Here is a 16,819-nt window from a genome sequence, read left to right as displayed (position 1 = left end):
CACTGGGCTTTGCCCCACGCACCATCTACGGTGAGAGGTCCCCATGCTGGATTGCCACCATGATTTTTCCCTGTGGCGCTCCCAGCTCTCTGCTGGAGGCCTTTGCTCCCCCTGCCCTCCTCGTGAGAACCCCTGGGACAGCCTTGGGTTGGGTCTGTGCACACCTGCTTGACCAGGGAGTGGGGTGGCATTTTGGCAGGTTGTGGGGTGGCTGTGTCTGGAGGGTGGCTGTCTTGCAGGGCACCACAGCACGTGCCATGGGGGACTGGAGCCTGCTGGGCCGGCTGCTGGAGAATGCCCAGGAGCACTCCACGGTGGTGGGCAAGGTCTGGCTCACTGTCCTCTTCGTCTTCCGCATCCTGGTGCTGGGGGCAGCCGCGGAGCGGGTCTGGGGTGATGAGCTGTCTGGCTTCTCCTGTGACACGCAGCAGCCCGGCTGCCAAAATGCCTGCTATGACAGCACCTTCCCCATCTCCCACCTCCGCTTCTGGGTCCTGCAGATCATCTTTGTCTCCACCCCCAGCCTTGTGTATCTGGGCCACATCCTGCACCTGGTGCATCTGGAGGAGAAGGCACAGCAGCAAGCGGCAGCACTGGCCAGCAGCAGGGCCAGGCGGCAGCGCCCCAGGCAGCCCCAGCTCCCTGCAGGGAACAGGAGGGCACGGGTGTGCATGCAGGGGGCCATCCTGAGGACCTACATCTGCAACATTGTCTTCAAGGTTCTCCTGGAAGTGGGCTTCATTGTGGGCCAGTACGCCTTGTATGGGTTCCAGCTGAAGCCCCTCTACACCTGCAGTCGCTGGCCCTGCCCCAACACAGTCAACTGCTACATCTCCCGGCCCACTGAGAAGACCATCTTCATCCTCTTCATGCTGGGGGTGGCCTGCGTGTCCTTGCTGCTCAACCTGGTGGAGATCTACCACCTGGGTCTCACCAAGTGCCGTCGGGGGCCAGGCCCCAAGTCCCGCATCCTAACCACTCCTGGTGGGCCTGTAGGGCCTGGCAGCACCTATGTCACTCTGCCCAGGAGTGGCAGCCCCCTGCCTGCTGGCAGACCCCCCCATGGGTTGGCACCACTGAAGAAGGCAGGTGCATGGCTAGGGGTGGCTGGTGGGTCCCACAGGGACATGCGAACAGCAGACCTGGCAGTGTAAATGTCAATGGGGATGGTCAATGCATGGGTGGGCACAGTGGTGGTTGCGTCTCCAGCGTCTGCCGGGTCCAAGGCATGGACCCCATGGCCAGCATGAGAGCTGGGCACAGCCCTGGGGACACTGCTCAGCTGCTCCTGGCACTCCTGGGAGCAGCAGGGCTGAGAGTAGAGCTTGGAAGGGGGAGAAAATAAAACACTTACTGCACCTCACTTGACTCCTGCTCTGCTCACAGGCACTGTGGCATTGTTCTCCGGCTGCTCCATCCTACAGCCACCCTGCATGGCCAGGGCAGGGCCACTGCTGGGTTGGGTGGGGCTGCACACTGTGGACTGAGGGCAGGGACAGGCAGGGCATGCCATGCTGGCAACCAGTAGCCACTGGGGCAGGGGCCATGACCACATGCCAGTTTTGCCAGGACAGCAGGGGCCAGGCAAGGTAGGAAATGCAGGCTGGGATGGACAGGAACAAGGTGTGCAGCAGCACAGGGACACTGTTCTACAATGCCCAGGGGGAAAAACCAGGGGCTGCTAGTTTTCCACATCTTTATTTGAAATGAATGTTTTCCAGAGACACAGGGTTAGTCCTACCGCCCTGGCATCACTACAACAAGACTGGCGAGCAGCTCACTCTCCACATGGACACAGAGAACAGATGGCCTCAGGCCAGAGCCCAGAACAATATATACAGGCTCAACAGGAGACTCATGTACAGCTCAAGAAAACTGACCAGAACACGAGAAGGGGCAGGAAGCAGCACAGAGTGGCACAGCTGGAGCCAGACTTGCCCTGGGCAGGGTGCTGGCAGCCTGTGGCTGTGGGAGGGAGGGGGAGGCCAGGCAGGGCTCCCTGCTTCTGCCAGCAAATGCCTGGGCCCCTGGCTGGAGTGGAGGTTCCCACTGATGGCACCTTGCACAGGGGAGGGTCCTTACACCACGACAGGGAACACTGGGGAGAGCGGGGCAGCACTAGCACAGACCCATCCCCATCAATTTTCAGCAGGTTCAGCAAATATTGACCAAAGAGAGGCAGGGATCCTGGCTGCACACAAGGGAGGTGTGCCTGTGGCAAGGCCAGATCTCTGCCCACAAATTCCAGTGCAAGCTCCATCCACTCCCTGCAATCAAACTAAATCCCTCCCAACCCAGGACAAAAATTCTCAGGCTGCCTGTGGCCCATGCCCCCTGGTTTGAAAAGACAATCCTGCCCCAGCAGCAGAGCTAGTGTTCCTGCCTTGATACCTCCAGCCTTGTGAGGGAATGCTAAAGGAAGAGGGAAGTAAAAGCTTCGGGGGCCACTGGTCCAATGGTGCACTGGATTTTGTGCAATTTCTGCTCTGGGGCATGGGGAGAGAGGGGTAGGGACAGGGGTGGGACAGGGGTGGGCAAGGCGAGCTGCCCCAGGGACTCTGCCACTCCTGTGCCATGGGAATGGGCCCTGGGGAAGATGGCTCACCCAGCAGCCAAAACTGGAGACAGAGCTGAGTGAGGGGGCCACGTATCTAGGGGATGCCTGTAACGAGCAGGATGAGAGGTCCAAGTCTGGTAATGATGCAGTGACAGCAGTGCTGCAGCACCATCCCCACCTATGCTGCACGGCCCCTGCCCTGCAATGGGAAGCAGCAAGATGAGGTGTCCAGGGCTGGAGTGCAGCCAGTCCGGCAGCACCTCGCCCTTAGTCCATGTCATCCTCCAGGCTGCTGAGCCGACTGTGCTCCTCGTAGATCTCCTTGACGGCCAGGATGCGGTTCAGCATGCTCTCCAGCATGCTGCGGTCCATGGGGATCACCGAGTACCACAGCGGGGACTCGGCGATGCACGACCGCTCCGGCTGCAGGTAGAACACATCGTTGCGGTTCCGCACGCTCTCGGGACTGTGGAGAGAGAGGAGGGTGAGACATCACCTGGGACAGCAGCTTCAGGGGCTCAGACAGCCTGGTCTGATGTCTGCTTAGAAAGGGGCGTTCACACCTCATCACAGCCTCTCATCATTCAGTAGGATAAGCAGCTACAGCTCCTTGTTCAAGGCTAAAATCCCCTAACACCCAAGCACTGGACTCCTACTGCACATTCCTGCCAATCTGGAGAAGGGCAAGAAGTGGAAGAAGCCAGAGAGAAGCATTCTGTTAAACTTGGTCTAGTCAAGCAGCACAGAGCCTGGGCAACACTGCATGCTCATGTACAAATGTCTGGAGAGCAGCAGTCACTCCACAGGTTTCCATCAAAACTAACATGTAACCCCAAAATGACACATGCCTCTACTCCAGAGAAAGCCTCACCATTTGGAGAGATAAAACTCATAAAACTTGACTGGGCATCGGAGAGGATTCATCCTGTTCTCCCGCTGCTCCAGCACTGGCACCTCCTCATCACGCTTCCGTTTTCCCGACCCGCCATCTGCAGAAAGGGAGAGAGCTGGATCATGGCTGGATCCTGATGGGGGATGCAGGGAAAGGAACAGACGTGTCCCCCCAGACCCACCTCGGCTTTTCTTCTGCTTGGCAGGAGCGTAGTAGCGGATGCTCACCACCTTTGTCATGCCTCGGGCCGTGGTGCACTTGCGGGACTGGCGCACCACGTTGGTGAAGGAGAGCTGCATGTGCTCCTCTGCTGTCTGCAGCCCGAAGAATTTAGTGTTGAAGAACATAAGGGTGTTGAGAAGCACAAAAGGTGAGTAAACACCCAGCTGTTTGCACTCCCAGAGGTGCTCCTCCTCCACACGGGAGAAAACTGTGTCTGCAAGAGAGAGAGAGAGAACCAGGTTACAGCAGCAGTGGCTTTGTGGCAATCCCTTCACCCTGCCCAGGAAAACTCACTGCAAAAGACTCATGCTTCACAGCACCTCTTTTTTCACAAGGTTATTTCTCCAGAGCCACCAGCAGAGCTAGAGCTCTGCCCAGCCATAAACCTCTCCAGATCCCAGCCAAACCACAGGTGAGAACCCAAATAAATCCTAACTGCTCATCACTATAGATGGCTAAAAAGTGAGCTCCGGGTCAGTACTCCACCACACTCATAAAGAGATGATAAAGGAAAAGCAGCAGGCAGGAGAGATCTGGCCAGCTCCTGCCTAGATACACAGGTCTGGAGTCAAATGCCTCTGCCTGGGATAGGCAATCTGCAGAGATGAGGCTGCATCTATGAACTAACTACTGACAAGACAGCAGGGAAGGCAGCCCAGATCACAGCATCATGAAAAGCCTCTGCAGAGCTCTGAGTTGGTCCATTCATGAGGCAGCAGCACAGCAACCTTGGTCAAGGCCTAGCACCGTGTGCAAGGCCCATCCATGTGCCTCCTGGTGTGGCATCCTCCTTTGTCAAAGGGTGGAGACATCAGTGTGAAGGGTTTTCAAATTGTCCCAGGATACAAAGCACACATGCTCTGCTCCCAACTACCCTGACTGTGGGTAACAGAAGCTGCTGAAGCGTAAACCACACTGGCTCTGCAGTTGGTTTGGGTCAGTATGACCTCAACACACAGCAGGACTGTGCTGCCTGTGCCAAGGTTGAAGCTGGGGGAGCACAATCAGGCCAGAGGATCCAAGGCTACAAGCACAAACTGGATATATGTGGGGACTGAAGGTACTCTGAAGACACGTACTATTTGGTAAGACTGTGGGCTGCCAGCCACTCAGAGACTTGTTCAGCTCCTGCACGAATGTCAAGTAGTAAAGGTCTGTAAATATATTCACCATACGATTGTTCTCGAGCAGGTACTAGAAAGGACAGAACACACAGTCAAGAGAAACACAGCAGCACCTGGAAGGCAAACCCTCCCCAGAGAGCCCAGAGCACACATGCAGAGCACCCCTCCTTGCACCACCAGAGCTGCTGGGCAGGCACTTCTGAGAGCTGCAAGGAAAACTCTGGGGCATGGCAAAGCAAATTTGGTGCTGAAGAAGGGCCTGAGTTTGGGGAGATCTCCCAGCCCTCCTTAGAGATGTGCAAGAAGGGTGCAAGGCTGGGGAACAGTTGCCACCCTACCCTCTGAGTTTGGGACCAAAGACCAAACCACGTGGGATGCTGTCCTGGGCTGAGGCACTGAAGGAGAGTCCAGCCAGCCTCTTTGGGTCCCCAGAAGGCAGAATGAAGGGTATAAGCTCCCCTTTACCAAATCTGACCCCCAAGTCTTGCTGTAGAGGACTTGAGGGCAGCAAGGCCTCTCTCACCTGCTGGATGCCAAGGCAGAGGTAATAGATGCTGTCTGGTTCATAGCGCTCCCCATTGGGCCGCGTTATCTCCTTGACAAACTGGGCCAGGCCATAGTTGAGCTCAGCTGCTGAGCAGGCTAAGATATCTTCCTTGATCCTCATGGGCTTGGCTGCAGAGAGAAGCATAGCAGCCTCAGACAACAGCCTACAAGGACAAGAACACCTCAACACCCCAAGGTCCAGTTTCTGGGAGGTTTCTGCCATCCCACTGCATCCAGACAGGGCACTTACGGCCAAAGCGTAGCTCCTCTCCCTTGCTGGTTTCTCCCCCTGCATACTTGGCTTGTACCCAGGACTTCCAGGCATTCACACCATACGAGAAGTTGAGCACTGTACAGCTGGGCTGGCTGCTCATGGAGTCCCGGGAACAGCTTTCAGAGAGCACCAGGCGCTTCTGCCCCTGCAGAGAGGTATTCTGTGAGACTGAGCACCTACCTGGGACAGGTCCTGGCTGCCCCTCACATCTGCTGACTGTCAGCTCCCTACAGTGTGCCATGGGACCAGGCATTGTTCTGCTGGCAGCCAAGCCAACAAAGCTCCTTAGTTGCAAGTGTCACAGGCAAGAAAGAGACCAGCTGTCACATGACTTGCAGCATTCAAAGTTCCTCCGAAGTGATAAGCAAGTATTTTCACTCAAGGAGTGGCCCAAAGGCCAACCATGCCCTGAAGGGAGAGGGCACAACCTCCCCAGCACACCAAAGACTCTAAATCCACCTTGTGCCTCCCAGGTGGCAGCTCACACTCCAGACCCAAAGGGCTTTAAGCAGGGAGTACCCACAGAGAACTCACCTTCCGGACAGCTCGAGGCAGATCTTGCTCCGTGGACACATCATCTGGTCCCACCAGCCCACAGTCAAAGAGGAAATCCACACTGGGGTTGATGTCTAGAGGGTCTGAAAGGAAACACAGGCAGAAGGGCTCAGCTGAGAATTCTCATCCTGCCCCCTGTGCTGGCCTGATTTTTACAGCAAAATGAACATGGAACACTTCTCATCCTCTACCACTGCCTGGCATGAACTTTTAGCCACAGCCCAACAAAGGAAATAAAGCTCTGGCAGACAATGCTAAAATTTCTCAGAATATCCAGAACCCCACATTTTCCTTTCTGACAGTTTTTTGTTGGTTTATTTTTTAAACCTGAGGAACATTCCTCATTGCCTGGTGCCAGGCCAGTACTGTGTCCTGACCAGTCTGGCACAGGTATCTCAATTCTGTTGTTTGCTACTAGCATTAGCACTGTTGTGCTCCTCCAAGTCCCTGCCTCTTCTTCCACCCTCTGTTAACAGACAGCAATTCTGCCATTTCTCAGGATGCCATGCCTGTCTAGGTTTCTCGTTTTGCTGGATCCTCTGGAATCATCATTCATAAATACACCAGTGCTGCTGCCCTGCTCAGCTTCTTATTCCCCCTTCTCTGGATTTTATGTTCACAACAGGTAAGTTTAGTCTGGACAAGCATACACTCCAGAAGTGGTTGCCTCCCCACTCCTGCTGCAACCAGTCACTGCAGGGCTCTCACACCTGGTCAGTCAGAGGGCATGGGGAGGTAAATGCCCACAACTGAGGGCAGTGGGAGGACCCTCAGCAGCCCTGCATACCCGTGTCACCCAGCTCTTACTCTTAGGGAAGTCAGCCTCCAGGTCCTGGCCCGGCTCATCGAGGACATTTGCCATCTTGACAGCCATAGCCAACACATCATCCCGTGCTGGTCCAAACAGATCACAGTCCTCCAGGAGACCCTCTGCACTCTGGTTACTCACCAGGTCTGAAATGAAGAAGTTCATTGTAAACACAACTTTCTTGAAAGTCTTTTGTCTGTTTTCCCTGTGATAGCTGGAAAATGAAGTCGAGGTCCCTGTGCTCAGAGCAGTCCCATGACACCTGAGCTGTCCAGCTTTCCCTGGGCAGCAAGACATTGCAAGGCTTTTGTCTCCCCAGCCACAACCCCCATCACTGATTTGTAGGAATGCAGCCCCCAAGTAAATAAACCTGCAAGACCAGGGCTGCACCATTCTGTAGCATGGAAGCTGCTTTAGGGATGAATCTGAACAGCCACCTGAATAAGAGAGCTGCACATGTGCCACAAGACTGGCACCCCCAAAACGGACAGTGGGAGACACTGCTCCCTGCTGCAGCTCTTCCCTTCTCATACTTCCCCAGCAGAAGCTGAGGACTTGCTCTTCCCTGCTTCCTTTTCAAAGGCTTCCAGAGAGCCATAATCCCAGCAGCTGTTTTAGCTCCAAGAGATAGAGCCCCCCTGATCCCAGCTGTTGGATCAGACCAAGCCATGGCAGAACCTACCACACAGGTCCGAGGAGGCCTTGTCCAGCTCCTCAGCCTCTGCAATCATCTCAGCCATGGCCAGGATGTCAGCCTCTAGGGGATTGGAGGGGATCTTCACCTTCAGTTCCTCAATTGTCTCCACAATCTTCTCTGTGCTCTCCAGTGTGGTGGGCAGGAACATTGGCACAGGCACCTGTGGACAGCAGCACACCAGGCAGAGAAAACTGACATTCAGTACACTGACACAAAAGCAGAGGCAGAAGAAAAGCATGAACAGAGAAGCAGGGAGACTTCAGCAAGGCAGGATCACAGCAGTAGGAGAACACGAGCAGGTGAAGCTGTTGCTTACCGGGACAGGCATGGAGAAAGGCACAGGTACTTTCTGGCAGTACATATGCATAGGCACAGGCACGAAGATCGGGACGGGGATTGGCAACACAACCAGCTGGGGCTTCCAGTCAGCCTCTGACAAGAGCAAAAAATACATCAGTGACCTAAATCCCAGAAGCTCCTCCACCCAACTCTGCTGCAGGCTGCCATGCCCCCAGCCATCCAGCATCACAGCCCTTTCAGCCACCAGCTTCTGTAATTCAGGGACAGAGCTGGAATAGCAGCAAGTCAAGGCCAGCAACAAGAGTGGCTTGCCTTAGCCAGAAGTACAAATCCTGCTCTTACACAGCTCTGCTAAGGGGTCTAGTTGTCTTGCATATGCTGCAGACCACATACACACACCTCCAACAGGAACTAGAGTGGAACCTGTTTAGCAGACAGCCCTCAGACAAGCTAATGATCTCCAGAGGAACAGGAGCTGTCCCACAAGAGGTAGGATCATGCTACAGAGCTCTCTACATCTCTTTTGTTGGTGATGCTGCTGCTTTCCCTAACCCCAGCCCTGCCATGTGGTGCCCTGCACCTGCACAGAGACTCCTCAGCACAGTGTCAAACACCCAGCCCACTGTGCAGCATTTCAGGCTGGATTCACAGCTAGTCTGGAGCAGGGAACGTGGCACTTGCCTTTCAAAAATGCCCCTGCAATCCTACAGTTAAGTGTTGTTTTCCTACCTGTCTGACATCCTTTGGACTTCATTTCAAACTTGCAGGAGACGCCCCTGTTCTGCATCAGTGGTTTACACATGGCAGCTTTGTTTTTCCGAGGGGTGGCTGGAACCAGAGGTGGGGCAGGAGGTGGCACAGCTGGAGATGCTTGGGCTGAGGAGGCCTTTGCTGACAGCTGGGGAAATGCAGAAAGCAGGAGGTTGGTGTCCACCTAAGGCAGCACAGTCTCTTCCCTACTACAGATGCAGATGGAATGACTCCCAAAGCACCTCCTGGAGCCTGGCAGTCCCCAACCACGTACACCCCTGTCGTCAGGCTATGATGAAAGACTGCCAAGCTGTTCCTGGCAGGCTGCAAGCCTGTGTGCTGCCTCTGCTGTGCCAGGAGCCCAGCAATGGTGGCTTCCTGTCCCATGGGGTAGAGGGGAACAGTGGGACAGCAACTATATCCAGGCACAGGAAAGCACTGTGCAAAGAGGAGCCAGTGCCACTCATATTCTGGAGTTCATCACTGATTCCTGGGGAACAGTTATTCTTCCCCCTTGCAGGAGATATGTTGATGCTGCCTTCCTAGGAGTTCTTTTTATCTCCTACTACTACAGACATCTCAAAATGCATTGATTGTAGAAGAATGAAATCTCTCTGAGTAATGGCAGAACTGTCTTCTCTTTGGGGACAGTCTCTTTGTCTGGCAAACTCCTACCTCCACTGGGTCTTACCATGTTAGTTTCTGCCTTCTGTGGGGAAGGGACAGCTGGTTTTGGATCTGAAGTCTGACCTGTAAGAGAAAGCAACAATTCTTAAGTCCAAGAGCTCCTGGGCCAACATGTCCCACTGCTGGGACTGGAGGTGCAAGCAGCCAGAGAGCAGGGATAGGCTCCCCAGAAACTGCTCCTGGCCACTCCAGGAACAGTTAATGTTTCCACAATCTCTAGCCCTAACACTTCAGAAGACACTACAACTCCAAAATCAAGTTATTCCCATGTCATTTTGTGCTCCCTTACGGTCCACCCCTTCCCCATCACAGCAGGTCAGGAGAAATCCCAGCCCCTTGTAGAGAGAGGAATCCAGGGCTCTAATCCCAGCTCTGCCTATTGGCTTGCTGTACCGAGCCATGGCCCCTCCCTGTGCCTCCATATCCCTGCAACAAGTATCTTGGCAAAGTGCTTCGAGATCCCTAGGAAGAAGGTGACAGAGCTAGTAGCAGCATTATGAGAAATCCCAGAAAGCAGAGAGACAGCTTTGCTCCAGCCCTAGGGATGCAGTCTATTCCCCTAAGGAAAAAGAGGATCACCTGCAGGTAAGAGGCACATGTGGCAGACGCTGGTCTCAGGTGGTGACAGTATCACCCTGCCTTGGATGATAATTCCAGCTCGTGCTCTGCAGAAAACCTGCACCCATCTCAAAGGCTGATGAGCTAACAGAGCATCTCCATCCCAGTCTCCAATGATCCCTTCTTACCCATGTGACTGGCAAAAACAATTGCCTTCAACTGGTGGGCCCTGCATGAAGGAGACCCCTGCAAGGACAGCAGCAAGCCCCAGCACCCAAAGGCAATGGCGGGTCCATTCACAGCTCTTATACACAGACAGATCCTTCAGGAAAGACCCAGATTCCTAAAGGTCCAACACAGGGACATTCGCACTGTGAAGACTTCCTCTGACCCAAGGAAATGCAGGATAATACTTGTACAATTTGAGGCCCATCAGGCTGCACTTGCTGACCACCACAGGGGGCAACAGATGAATCCCATCTGGAGGAAGCTCCCTGTTCTGCAGCTAAGCATTCAGCCAAAGGATCTGCAGCAAGCTCAGGGGCCAAGAACTCACCCTGACTACCCAAACGGGATGGAAAGCAGGTCCAGATAGGAAACACAATGGCCTGAATGAGAAAAGACAAGCTATGGCACATGAACAGAATTTCTGCTGCAGCAGAATCTAAAGCAAACATGATTGCCCCGCTGGCCAATGATTTAGGACTAAAGAAAACAAGATTCTCCTGCCCTGTGCTATGTGTCCAGGCTTCCAGGAAAGCTGCAGCTTGCTCTTTATTCTCATTCCAGCAACAACAAGGAGCTATCAAGGCACTGCCTGCCACAACTGTGACTTCTACCCTCTCCAGCTGGACAACCCAGTGCAGAGCCAGCTCCTCTTGGAAGCGTTTGGACCCAGTTTTGAAGCAGAAGCTCCTCAATCCCACACTACATAACACTACATAAACTGTTCCCAGCAAGGGAATGTCTGCTTCTATGATCAGCTACAAGAACGCTCAGGATCATCAGACTGCTACCAGCCATTGGATCACAGGAATTAATGGTTTTGGGGAATCAATAGCTACAAGAGAGTAAGCAAGAATAAGCTGCTCTGTCCAACAAGAGCCTGAAATCCAAATAGTCTTTCCCGAGCTGGCAACACAGCTGTGAGGTCCACAGGAGACCACACAGAAGCTAGTCCTCCCAAAATCCCCTGCACAGCACAGTTGGGCTGGAAAGCTCTCTGTGCAAGGGGGTCCTGGCTTCAGTATCCTTCCTTTGCAAACTCAGCAGTATGCCACAGTCCTGGGGCAAGGATGTCCACAGCTACCCCATGCCTGGCAGGGAACTGGTGTGCCAGAGCATACAGAGGGACCAGTTCCACCAGCAGCATCCACTAAGCACAGCAACTGCTGGGGCAGTCTGGAACTTGTGCTCAGCTGACAGCTGATGACAAGTTTTTCCTTGGCTTGCTTTAGTCCTTAGAGGTTGCACAAAGATGCAGCTGAAGCACAGTGAAGAGTGGTGCCCCACATACCAAGCAGCAGAGTTCTGTGGGGCCTCCAGAGATGTGGTGGTGGAGGCCTGAGACTCTCCTGGTTGGTGGTGGTGGTGAAGGTACTTCTCAGTCTTGTGGTCCATGGCTCCAAGGAGACAACAGCTAAACAGCGTGAAACATGCTTCCCTCTGCAGGCAGAGCTTGCCCACTGTGCCTGTGTCCCAAAAGCCATGTTACAGATCTCTCAAAAGTGAATGCTTTGACAGTAGAGGACAAATGGAACAGCATGGCTAGGGCTGTGGAATCACTTGGTGAGCTACAGGAAGCAGCACGTCACACACCTCTTCTGCCCTTGGGCAGCAGAACACTGAACTGAACAGAATTCCCATGGGCACCCCTGTGGCAGCAGAAACCAACAGTTCCTTATCCAGGTCACTCCAGTGTGCTGCCACCTCACGCAGCCTGTTATGGGGCATGGCTCTTGGAAGGCAAGTTGGGCTTCCCCTAGCTGGGGGAACCTGCTGCTTCTGGCACAGCAGCTCTGCTTTGCTGCCTAAGCAGCAATGACATCTGGAGCTTCCCCTGTCCTATGATCAACGCACTACAGTCAGGGGAAGAACTTCAAGAGTCTGGAGATGGAAGATGAGGTCTCTCATGTGAAGGTCCTTGTCTTGGTTTCCCCTCCTTGGCACACCCTAGCCAGGGTTATAGGCATCATGAAATTCCAGGGAGGCCAGCAAAGCCCTGAACCTGTGATGCAGGTATGTGCTGAAGCTTGATGCACTGAAGCAAGTCTCACCATAAGCTGCAAGCACTTTAACTATATCCCCAGGTCACCCAGGAGATTGTGGCCTTGCAAAAGACCAAGCAGAATGAGACTGCAGGTGTCCGAAGGCCACGTGGTGTCTTGTCACTGTCACTAGGAGCACCTTCCATCCTGAGGGATCCCAAAGCACTTTGCAATCTTCCATAAGGAACTGGCTTGAGTTAATGATAGGAAATGGGGCAACAGGCAGCGAAAATCTCCTCTCCAGCTGGAACTCCATGGATGCAGAATGGGGTTATCTGGGACACAAGGTTGGCAACTCCCCAAAGCTGCAGTGAACTTTGGGTAAGTGGTAGGACTCCAATCTAACATCACAAGACACTGCCTCCAGCGGCTCAGCGCTCCCTTCAAGACCGTTCTAGGTTCAGCTCTGGCTGAAGGAGAGCCCACCTACAGCATCACCAGCACCACTTCCTGCAGCACCCTTCTTTGTCCTTGAATGTTTCCCATCCAAGCACTGACCTGGCCCAATCCAGATTAGTTTATGAGATCTGAGAAGGTCACAGCTCGGAGGTGGTGTGGGGCTGCAGGTGGATTGTCATGCCAAACCACGCTGTCCCCTAACCCTTTAAATCGAGCTCTCCGCTGGCAACTTGAGGATGTTAAATCCCTGAGTATCCTCGCTAAGAGTGTGAGCTACAGGCAGCACGCTGGCACCGGCTCCTCCCGTCTGGGCCCTGTGTGTCATAGAACCATAGATGTTAGAGATGGAGAAGCCCATTAGGTCCCACTCCGTCCTTTCCCCCCCAGGGGCCAGTGCAGGATTGTTCCCTAGCGTCTCCTCCAGTCCCGGGCAGGCAGCTTCCACCCCCTGCTGTTGAGTCTTCCCTGTGTGTCTCAGACTGAGCTATGCAGGTCCCCTCCCTCCCTCCTACTCACTGTTCAGCAGGCTCTCGGGCCCCTTCTGCGTGTCCAGGTTGGGCTGGTTCTGTTGATTGTAAAATCGCAGCAGACATTGCTGGTTGCAGAAGTGTTTGATTTGCCCCCGCCAGTGGATGGTTTCCAGCAGCTTCCCCTGACGCTTGCAGGCATGGCACCGAGCTGCCTAAAGCCCGCATCAGCAGGAGAGAAACAACGAGTAACTAACCACACCCCCTCCGAGTGCAACACAACTCTCCAGTGAAAGGTGCACATCACAAGGTGCAGTGAGCTTCCCCACAGCAGTGCCCTGCCACTGCCAGCCAGGGACTCCAGCGGTGCGAACTTCTCCCAGCAGCACTGGCCGCGGATCCAGCACTGTGAGCTTCCTCAGTGCAGTGCTCTGTCTGGCAGGATCAGCTGGGGACTCCAGCTACATGAGCTTCCCCGTAGCAGTGTCCCGTCATTGCCGGGCAGGACTCCAGCAGTGCCAGGTTCTCCGCAGCAGTGCCAGCCAGACTCCAGCAGTGCGAACTTCCTCAGTGCAATGCCCACTTATCTGGGTGCTGTGCCCACCACAGCACTTAGCACAAGCTGCCAGTGCCAATACTGACCTTGAAGTACCAGAGCAAGTATTTGCTTTTGCAGTCTTCACTACAGAAGTCCCAGGTGCTGCCCTCCAGCTGCTCGGTGACCGCCCGCTGGCAGGTCTGAGAACAGTAGGTGCAGGTGATGCAGCACAGGCCCAGGTTCTTGGTGAAATCCTGTTTGTAAAGAAGCACACACCCTGCGGAGAAACAATAGGAGTGAAACCTTCCCAGGATGAACTGGGGGCCTCCCTGACCCAAACATGACCAGAATCCAGGTCTGCGGAGACAACAGAGCACACGCAACACACTGTAGGGAACAATCCAGCACTGGCCCCTGGGGCTGGGATAAGATGGGACCTCACGGGGACTTGCCATCTCTCACCTCCATGCTTCTAGGAAGAGTCTGACTCCAACCTCCTGTGTGCAGGAACCCAGCAGGCAGGGCAAGGCCAGGTCAGGCCAGCCCAGACGCAAGAGCGTAGAAGTGCATGATGACAGGAGGAGCGGAGCTGCCACCTGCTGTCTCCCCAGCCCCCAGAGAGAGAAAAGCTGTGAGAAGGCCCTCCCCAAGGACACAATGAACGGTAAAGATCTTGCCCTAGGGCCTGGCTGGACAGCAAGCCATCCCCACAACAGTCCTCCCTTCACTGCATGGCAGGGCTCTTGCCCCAGGGCCTGGCTAAGACAATCTCCCCTTTGTTCCTCTCCATGCTCTCTTCTCCTCCCCCAGCATGGGCTGGCATGGGGGCTCTGCCTCTCCCATGCCTTCCCCAAGTACCTTCACTGCAGAAGTTCTTCTCCACTCCAGAGAAACGGATCTTCTCATGCAGCAGCTTCTCCTGCTTGCAGTGTTCACACTGAGACACCACCCCACGCAGCCGCTTGAAATCCTCGCAGCAGTCCTTGCAGCAGAACTGATACACCTTGTCCTGCCAAAGAGACCACAGGCAGGTCAGCCAGGCTGGCAGGAGGTTCCCACACTTATAAGGGAAGCAAGAGAAAGACTACAGGGCTGAGTTAAGTCCCCAGCTCTCCTGGCACAGGAGCGATCTTCTCCTGCCCTTTTGACATCCTACTGAACATCAGGAGTGCAGCACTCAGCAGTCTTCAGGCACATCTCTGCAGCTAAGGCATTCAGAGGACTGGCACAGGAGAGCAGGGAGAGGAAGTACCCCAGAGGTTCTCAGCAGTTGGCCTCCACCTCGACATCCCTCCAGGGGAAGTTCTCACCTGCCAGTCTAGGATCTCCGGCTTCCCGCTGAACAGATTGTGACAGTAATGGCAGTTGAGGTGGATCCCACCTTCCGGGCTGGTGCGCTGCAGGAGACAGAGACAGTTCATGGGGGGAGAGCACTTGGATTGGCCTGCAGCCTGCCTGGCCCCCTCGGACCTGCTGCCACTGTGGGGGCTCAGTCAGTCCATCACATCACGTCTCAAGCTCCTGGAGAGCTGATTTTTGAGAGCAATTTCACTTTGCTTCCAGTGTGCTGGGTCCAGCTCGTCTCAGGAAGGCAAGCTGCCACACTGCTGGATTTGAAAACTTAAATGATCAGGGCTCTGTTATCTCTTCTGAGGATTTCTCTAAAAGTTCTTGAAGCACAGGTGCCTGATTTCTATTTTCAAGATAATGCAACTTAAGAATTCAAGAAGCCTCTCATCCCATTTTCTGCTAGAATTATCTGCTAGATTAAACAGCATTTGGTGTCCTGTCCACAATGCATTTAGCATTTGGTGTCTTATCCATAAGGATATATTTATTAATGAAGTCATTCCTGGTTTTCTTTCTGATAACCTCAGATAAGACATTCTGCAAGTGCCTCACTACAAGTGTTTTTCAAACCCAATTTTAATTTTTGGGTTTTTTTCAGAATGCTTTCAATTTTTCTCCTGCATTGAAAATGAAGTGGACATTGGAAAATATCCTTCCTATATGTGCATCATTCTAGGTAGGTCTTTTGCTCCCTGGCCCTCAAACATTAACTCTATGTTTACCTGCTTGTACTTGCACAAAATTAATCCTTCCCTGTGTGGCTGTAAACTGAGATGCTCATACTGAATAGTTTATCTGCTGTAATTCCACAGCCTTTTCAAAATCCTTACTTCCCCAGGATTTGCATCCCCACACTACCTGAGTAAGGCTGACACACAACCTTGCACTGAACCTGTGTTTAAGTACACATCAGGAGGAACCAACCTTGTCAATCAACCCAACTGCTTTGCTTTCTGTGACTAGCCTGAACGCAGCAGGGCCTAACCAGTTTTTGTTTCATCTGTTGAATTTCATCATGCTTACTTTGACTTTATTGCCAAATGATTGACGAAGATCTTGAAGTTCTTGGGCTTAACACTGCTCCCCAAGAAGCCATCTTGAAACAGTCTCTTCAATGTTGTTTTCTTTTTGACAAGTGTGTTCTGAGATCTGCCAGCAGGACAGTTCCTAATCCAGGTGATGCATGGGTTTATTCATATGTTTACAATGCTGATTTTATATGGCAATATTTCAGCTTAGGTGAACTAATGAAGTCCCTGTGGGGAAAAGGGGAAACACTGCAACCATTTAAATGGGTGGAAAGGAGGACCCTGGAAACAACAGAACTGTGCCTTTGCTGTGCCTGCAAAGATCATGGAACAGATCCTTCCAGAAGCAGTGCTGAGACACATGGAGGACAGGAGGTGCCAAAACAACCAGCACAGTTGCACCAAGGGCAAGTCCTGACTGACCAATCTAGTTGTCTTCCTCAATGGAGTGCTGACTACATCAGCAGAGAAGCAAAGAGCTATGGGTGTCATCTCTCTGGAGTTTTGTAAAGCCTTTAGCACAGTTCCCCACAACATCCTTCTCTCTAAACTGGAGAAAGATGATTTGATGGCTGGACTGTTTGGTGGATGAGGAATTTGGTTGGATGGTTGCATCCAAAAGGTAGTGGCCAAACGTTTAATGTCCAGATGGAGATCAGTGACAAGTGGTGACCCTCAGGGGCCTGTAGCGGGACCAGGACTGTTTCATTTCTTCATCAAGGACACAGTGGATTGAGAGCACTCTCAGCAAGTTTACAGATGATACCAAGCTGAGTCCTTCAGTTGAAATGCCTGAGGGA

General features: G+C 53.4%; 2 protein-coding genes across 4 annotated transcripts in view; one reads left to right on the top strand and one right to left on the bottom strand.

The window, feature by feature from the left end:
* Nucleotides 1-162: 162 nt before the first annotated feature.
* On the top strand, nucleotides 163-1,363 carry LOC136370543 (gap junction alpha-3 protein-like). Its single transcript, XM_066334014.1, has one exon. It carries the CDS (start codon nucleotides 258-260, stop codon nucleotides 1,152-1,154), a length of 897 nt encoding a protein of 298 aa, XP_066190111.1. The 5' UTR covers nucleotides 163-257; the 3' UTR covers nucleotides 1,155-1,363.
* Nucleotides 1,364-1,679: 316 nt separating this feature from the next.
* ZMYM3 (zinc finger MYM-type containing 3) overlaps nucleotides 1,680-16,819 on the bottom strand; it is a 33,223-nt gene continuing 18,083 nt past the window's right edge. The window contains exons 10-25 of one of the 3 annotated variants that reach the window (XM_066333990.1): nucleotides 14,952-15,038; nucleotides 14,500-14,650; nucleotides 13,746-13,918; nucleotides 13,153-13,318; nucleotides 9,417-9,475; nucleotides 8,705-8,873; nucleotides 7,992-8,107; nucleotides 7,661-7,835; nucleotides 6,978-7,124; nucleotides 6,150-6,253; nucleotides 5,592-5,760; nucleotides 5,319-5,470; nucleotides 4,751-4,865; nucleotides 3,631-3,885; nucleotides 3,429-3,546; nucleotides 1,680-3,023 (exon numbers count right to left, since the gene is read on the bottom strand). In XM_066333990.1, the coding sequence (XP_066190087.1) occupies nucleotides 2,825-3,023; nucleotides 3,429-3,546; nucleotides 3,631-3,885; nucleotides 4,751-4,865; nucleotides 5,319-5,470; nucleotides 5,592-5,760; nucleotides 6,150-6,253; nucleotides 6,978-7,124; nucleotides 7,661-7,835; nucleotides 7,992-8,107; nucleotides 8,705-8,873; nucleotides 9,417-9,475; nucleotides 13,153-13,318; nucleotides 13,746-13,918; nucleotides 14,500-14,650; nucleotides 14,952-15,038 (2,355 nt within the window). In that variant the 3' untranslated portion in view covers nucleotides 1,680-2,824. Of the gene's footprint in view, nucleotides 3,024-3,428; nucleotides 3,547-3,630; nucleotides 3,886-4,750; nucleotides 4,866-5,318; nucleotides 5,471-5,591; nucleotides 5,761-6,149; nucleotides 6,254-6,977; nucleotides 7,125-7,660; nucleotides 7,836-7,991; nucleotides 8,108-8,704; nucleotides 8,874-9,416; nucleotides 9,476-13,152; nucleotides 13,319-13,745; nucleotides 13,919-14,499; nucleotides 14,651-14,951; nucleotides 15,039-16,819 lie in introns of those variants that run through there. The other 2 variants (XM_066333991.1, XM_066333992.1) reach the window with 2 other exon arrangements.

The sequence above is a fragment of the Sylvia atricapilla genome, chromosome 21 (genome assembly GCF_009819655.1).
Source record: "Sylvia atricapilla isolate bSylAtr1 chromosome 21, bSylAtr1.pri, whole genome shotgun sequence".
Lineage (NCBI taxonomy): Eukaryota > Metazoa > Chordata > Aves > Passeriformes > Sylviidae > Sylvia > Sylvia atricapilla.
This window is presented reverse-complemented; position numbering and strand designations above follow the sequence as displayed.